Source organism: Trachymyrmex cornetzi, unplaced genomic scaffold (assembly GCF_001594075.2).
Source record: "Trachymyrmex cornetzi isolate Tcor2-1 unplaced genomic scaffold, Tcor1.1 scaffold933, whole genome shotgun sequence".
Classification (NCBI taxonomy): Eukaryota; Metazoa; Arthropoda; class Insecta; order Hymenoptera; family Formicidae; genus Trachymyrmex; species Trachymyrmex cornetzi.
The window spans coordinates 126,723-133,332 of record NW_017300282.1 but is presented as its reverse complement, the minus strand read 5'-3'; the positions used below and the strand labels follow the sequence as shown (position 1 = coordinate 133,332).

Sequence of the window (6,610 nt, the reverse complement as noted above, 5' to 3'; positions counted from 1 at the left end):
TGGTTTGTAGTATACAGGGAAGTTCACTCCACGTATTATTTTAGAAATAACTTTATTATTTTTATATTCATACAGTACTGCTTCGATTATAAGAGGACTCGGCCTCGTGATATAATATATTATAGAACTCGGTCTCGTTTCGCACGTAGAAAAAGAACTCGGTCTTATTATGTGTTATTCTATTCGCTGTGTTTCGATATCTGAACGGACTCTTCGAACGGTGATCCCTTTTATAGGAAAATCCGTCAGTGATCGCCTACCAATCAGAATGGTCGACGTCGCAAATTGGGCGGGTAATACAATATTTGTCGATGAGACAGAAAGAAGGCACCGATCGCGGCGCCAGTCTGTCGCCTCACGTTTCGCGTCGGCGATAGATAATATATATATATGTATATATGCGTGTACATAAATGCGTAGTGGTACCACTAATGTGTACGCGACATATTCCCCCCGTTGAGAGGATAACGATCAATTACATTTGGCTAACTACCTGCTTACGGCAGGATTGCTCGTAGATCGTGCTTATATTATATTGCAATTATAGTGTCATAGATTGATAGGAAGTGGACATAGACACTTCACTGAACGCTTCAGCATTCCAGGACGAGTCTTGATAGTCACGGTTCGTGGGATTCCATCTTCACCGGGATGAATTTCTGTGACCTTGCCCAGAGCCCATTGCAGACAAGGGAATCCTTTGTCCTTTACAAGCACAATCATTCCGATGGTGATTTTTTCTCCATTTTTGATCCACTTGTGTCGAACTTGTAGCTCGTTGAGGTATTCTAAATGCCATCGTGACCAGAAATCTTGTCGCACCTTTTGGATGTGTTGCCAGGTAGATAGGCGATTTGCTGGGACAGATGAGAGATCGAGCTCAGGTAGATTATTCAACGGCTTACCGATCAAAAAATGCGCAGGTGTAAGGGCGGAGAGGTCATTAGGATCGGAGGAAAGAGCGGATATAGGTCGCGAGTTTAATATACCTTCGATTTCTATGGTGAAGGTATTAAATTCTTCTAAGGTGAATAAAGTGTCTCCGACTACGCGCTTAAAATGGTGTTTGAATATTTTTACCGTGGATTCCCATAGTCCACCGAAATGTGGAGTAACGGGTGGTATGAAATGCCACGTGACGCGGTGTTCTAACGAAAATTGATTAATTTTATTTTTATGTTTTTCAGAATTAAAAAGACGGTATAATTCCTTCAACTCATTGTTAGCTCCAACAAAGTTGGTCCCGTTATCAGAGTGTATATGAGTCGGAACGCCGCGTCTTGACACAAAACGTCGCAAAGCGGCAAGGAATCCGTCGGTGGTGAGATCGCTCACCACTTCCAGGTGGACGGCCTTTACTACCATACATATGAAGACGCATACGTATGTCTTGACTCGATTCCGGTTTCTATGTTTTTTCTCTTTGACGTAGAAAGGTCCGCAGAAATCTATACCGGTATTCGCGAATGGAAACGCTTCACGCACTCGATTCTTCGGCAAGTCGCCCATTTTATAGTTGACGGTGTCTGTATTAAATCGAAAACAACGTATACACGATTTTATGATTTTGCGGACCTGGTTACGTCCATCGAGCAGCCAAAACCTTTGCCGAATCATGTACAGTGTCGTTTGAATGCCGGTATGATAATACCTTTCGTGCGTCTCTCTAATAATGAGATCAGTGAGGAAATGGCGACTCGGTATTAAAATTGGATGTTTTTGTGCGTACGCCAATCTAGACCTACTCAACCTTCCGCCGACGCGAATTATGCCATTTTCGTCAATGAATGGACTCAAAGCGGCGATATTGGTTTTATTTACCGACCGCCCGCGTTTCAATTCTTTTAATTCGCGCGAGAAGCTATGAGTTTGGATGATTTTTATTATTTTGATTTCTGCTTCTTCTAACTCGTTTATATGTAATTGTCCACGGTACGTGTTCCTCGGATGAAAACGCAGGCACCACGCCACAATATGCAGCAGTTTCGAGTATGATGAATATCTCTGTAAGATACTATAATCAACGACGTCGGTTGTCAAACAAATGTTTTTTCTAAGTTCCGGTATTTCGTTTAATTCTATTATGTTATTAGGCCACTCGTTTTCACATTTCTTTAGCCAAAACGGCCCCGAGAACCAAGAATGATTATTTAAAAAGTCCTTTGGTAGCTGACCTCTGGATAACGCATCGGCTGGATTATCCTTTGTCCTAACATGTCGCCAAATTTGTGGCTGTGTGATTTCCTGTATTTGCGCGACTCGATGGGATACATAAGGTTTTAAAAGATGCGTTGAAGTCCTCAACCAATTTAGTACTATAGTCGAATCGCACCACATAACTATTTTGCTGAAGTCTAATTTTATCACGCGACGAACCTCATTGTATAATTTGGATAAAAGAAGTGCACCGCATAACTCGAGACGCGGTATCGTTACGGTTTTTAGCGGCGCGACCCGCGATTTAGCACATAGAAGATAACAATGCGTGTTATATCCATCGTTCGAGCGAATGTATAAGCAGGCGCCGTAGCCTGTATTGCTCGCGTCGCAAAATCCGTGGATCTGAACGTCAATATAGTTATGAATTAATATCTGACGATTAATAGATAACTTGTTAATAGAATCTAATTGTGCCGCGAATTCGACCCATGCGCAATGTATGCTGGTGGGGATGGATTCGTCCCACTTTACCTTGCATCGCCATAAATCCTGCATTAGTTTTTTGGCATATAAGATAACTGGCCCTAAAATGCCTAAAGGATCGAATATTCTGGCAATTTCTGATATGACGGTTCGTTTCGTGATCCGTCTGGTGCGATCGATAGAACGGACCGAGTAAGTTAACATGTCATTGCTTGCGGACCACGATATACCTAACGTTTTTAAAGCACCAGCCTTGTCAATTACAAGATTGGAATTCACGGCGTCAAGACTTAGATCCTCGATAACGCGTTTCTCGTTTGAGGCCCATTGTCGGATGTTGAAGCCGCCGCGAGATAATAGCGTAATTAACTTATTTCGCAGCGAACGCGCTTCCTCGATAGTTCTTGCTCCGGTCAATAAGTCGTCAACGTAAAGATGATTTTTAAGGACTTCCGCGGCATTAGGAAACTCGTCGCGTTCATCATCGGCGAGTTTTTGAATGGTGCGTATCGCGAGATAAGATAATGAAGACACGCCGAAAGTGAGCGTGTTAAGCTGGAAAGTCTTAATTTGACCGTCCTGACGCCAAAGCACACGTTGGTATATTCGATCGTCTTGATGTAGCAATATCTGCCGATACATTTTTTCTATATCGGCAGACAACACGTATCTATACATACGAAAACGAATTAAATGTATAAATAACTGATCTTGGATAGTGGGTCCCACTAACAACAAGTCGTTTAGAGAGGGACCGTTGCTTGTTTTCGCTGACGCATCGACGCACCACGCGGACCTTGGTCGTGTTACTCGAATTCTTAATCACTGCGTGATGCGGCATGTAAAACCCGTCGTCAAGTGGCTCATCGATTGGAGACATGTGCTTTAGATCTAAATACTCTTGTATTACTTGTGAATATGTTGTTTTTAAATGTGAATCCGAGTTGAGTTTACGTTCGAGAGATTGCAGGCGTTTAAGAGCGGCAGTACGTGATTCATCTATCGAGTCGTCTATCATCTTTACGGAATGGTAATCGTACCATGTATCGACCATCGTTACAACGCGTAACATTGTTTGTAAAATGTGTTTCGCAATCAATTTCTTCGATGGATTTTGGTGTGCCATTTATTGTTTCTTCAATCGTCCAAAAATTAGCGATTTGCCTTTCTAAGTTAGTTAACGAGCACGCGGCGAACTTCGGACGACTCGGCGAAGCACCGCCCCCCGCAATTATCCAACCTAATCGCGTTTTCTGCAAAAATAGATCGAAGCCGTCTCGAGATAAATTGATTTGACCTATTGAAAATAAAGATAATGTCGGCCCGGAACCGATTAATATATCCACGGGGTGCGGCACGTGAAATTCTGGATCTGCTAATGGTATGTTGTGCGGTATTTTGATAGTTTCTCGAGGAAAATATTCTGATGGAACTGAATCTAAAATAATTGGAATCAATAGACACGTTAAATCTTTACAGAATTCGCTGTTTGATGACCGGATGGTGATTCGAATAACGCCCTTCGACAATGTATTCATAGAATTAATTGCACCGATTGGGAATGAGCACGCGGTTATCGGGTTTCCTAAACGTTTTGCAAAATTTTCAGAAATGAAACTCGCGGTAGCGCATGTGTCCATTAACGCGCGACATTTAATCCAATTCAATTCGCGATTCTGTACGAGCACCATCGCTGTGGTCATTAACTGCGGCGTGAAAGATGGTGAGGTCGTTGTGAGACACATGGCGCCGGCGCAAATTTCCTGTTGTAGTCATGAAGTCTTATCCGTTTTTGAATCCGCCGTGTTGACCTTTGTGAGACACATGGCGCCGGCCCTAATTTCCTGTTGCAGTCATGAAGTCTTATCCGTTTTTTAATCCGCCGTGTTGACTCCCATCGCGGCGGACGAATATTTGTCGAGGTGTAAAAGCGTGTTGTGACGTTTCTGACAAATCGTGCAATTCGCGTAATTGCAAGGCTTGCCCCTATGCGAACGCATGCAGTTATAGCAAAGCCTGGCGTTCCTTACGAGTTCAATACGTTTGGAAGCATCCAATTGTTTAAATTTCTCACACTTATATAAAGGATGTTGTTTGTTTTTACATGCTATGCAACTATTCACTGCATTACTTATGAAGGCCTTGTTAGTTATGCGCGGTTTTTTTGCTGAGGATGGATTCTTGTCATCGAGTCTAACAGTTTCTGAGCGAACACGCTTAGATACGTGAACCGCAGTCCGACATAAAAACTCGTACAGCTCGTCGATCTTCGGAAACTCGTCGCGTCCGAGCGTTTCCTCCCACTTTTCGGCTGTATTTTTAGGTAATTTGCTCTCGATTATGTTAACGAGTATCTCAGATCCCACGTCGACTCCCAAAGCGTTCAAGGAAGCGACGTGCTGCTGTGCGTCGTCGGTGAACTTAGATAATCCCTCAGTAGTTTCCTTTTCTAATATTGGTAGATTTCTCAACAATGAGAGGTGACGTGAGATCAAGATACGATTTACCTGGTACGCGCGTTTCAATAGTTCCCAAGCCTTGGAATAATTCGCGTTTTCGATCGTTAATATTTTAATTTTGTTAGCCGCCTCGCCGGTTAATGCTGATTGTAAATACTGTAATTTTTCGATATCCGATAAATCCGCGCGCGTATCTATCATGGCAATAAAGGCATTCCTGAACGACAACCAATTCTCATATCGCCCGTCGAAAGCAGGCAACGATACTTCAGGCAGCTTTATTTTGCGTTTCATAACCGTGGGTACCTGGTCAACGGGGGAAGGTGTACCATTCGCCACGCTAGTGCTCGCGACGGACTCTATGGGATTCGTTATAGCCCCGATTCTGGCTGCGAGTGAATAAAATCTATCCTGTACATTTGTGAATTCGACTTTATGATTTTCGTTCGGATCTAATATTAGCAACTCGTCGTTGTAATCCTCATATGCATGGTAAAGCTGAGTTACGCGTGACATGCGCAATTCTAATGCGGTCTTATCGTAATGGCCATGTTGATCCTTCTCGATTAAATTTGTTAAATTAGTAATTTGTGATTTTAAAGAAGTTCGCTTCTGAATAAGAAGTTTAATTCTCTCGGTCATGATGCCGTTATGAAAAGGTGAAGGATAGAGGAATGGCGCGACCAGTAACTTGTTAGTTTTGAATAATGTACTCGCCGTTAGCTCGTGTTCTGTTGTATGATCTGCTCGATCCTATTTCGTTATCCAGTTTTAATCGTGAATCCAGATTCATCTATCTCCTGAGGCCTCGTCGGGTTGTGGTTGAATGGAATCCAATGGCTGGCGGAATATCGTTGTTCTGAGTGTCGCCGTCGTCCGCGTTCGCCTCGCGAACGACCTCACAGGAGGCACCAATGGTTTGTAGTATACAGGGAAGTTCACTCCACGTATTATTTTAGAAATAACTTTATTATTTTTATATTCATACAGTACTGCTTCGATTATAAGAGGACTCGGCCTCGTGATATAATATATTATAGAACTCGGTCTCGTTTCGCACGTAGAAAAAGAACTCGGTCTTATTATGTGTTATTCTATGCGCTGTGTTTCGATATCTGAACGGACCCTTCGAACGGTGATTCCTTTTATAGGAAAATCCGTCAGTGATCGCCTACCAATCAGAATGGTCGACGTCGCAAATTGGGCGGGTAATACAATATTTGTCGATGAGACAGAAAGAAGGCACCGATCGCGGCGCCAGTCTGTCGCCTCACGTTTCGCGTCGGAGATAGATAATATATATATGTATATATGCGTGTACATAAATGCGTAGTGGTACCACTAATGTGTACGCGACAATCTTGATGAGGAAATATACATTAACATTGATAGCGTACAAGTTCCTGAACATTGGAATCGTCGTGGGGCCTACGTCTCACGTACAAATTGAGATCGGTGACAATCGAGGCAACCGCATGATCCTGCCTCATGGTACATAGAAGGCGTTC

The 6,610-nt window shown here is 43.0% G+C and overlaps 2 protein-coding genes across 2 annotated transcripts; both read right to left on the bottom strand.

The window, feature by feature from the left end:
* Positions 1 to 549: 549 nt before the first annotated feature.
* Positions 550 to 3,697, bottom strand: LOC108769714 (uncharacterized). The gene is made up of 2 exons (XM_018520855.1): positions 3,405 to 3,697; positions 550 to 3,313 (listed from the first exon to the last, which is right to left on the bottom strand). The coding sequence occupies exons 1-2, from the start codon at positions 3,695 to 3,697 to the stop codon at positions 550 to 552; spliced, it is 3,057 nt and encodes a 1,018-aa protein (XP_018376357.1).
* Positions 3,698 to 4,517: 820 nt separating this feature from the next.
* On the bottom strand, positions 4,518 to 5,744 carry LOC108769713 (uncharacterized). Its single transcript, XM_018520854.1, has one exon. It carries the CDS (start codon positions 5,742 to 5,744, stop codon positions 4,518 to 4,520), a length of 1,227 nt encoding a protein of 408 aa, XP_018376356.1.
* Between the last annotated feature and the right edge of the window lie 866 nt (positions 5,745 to 6,610).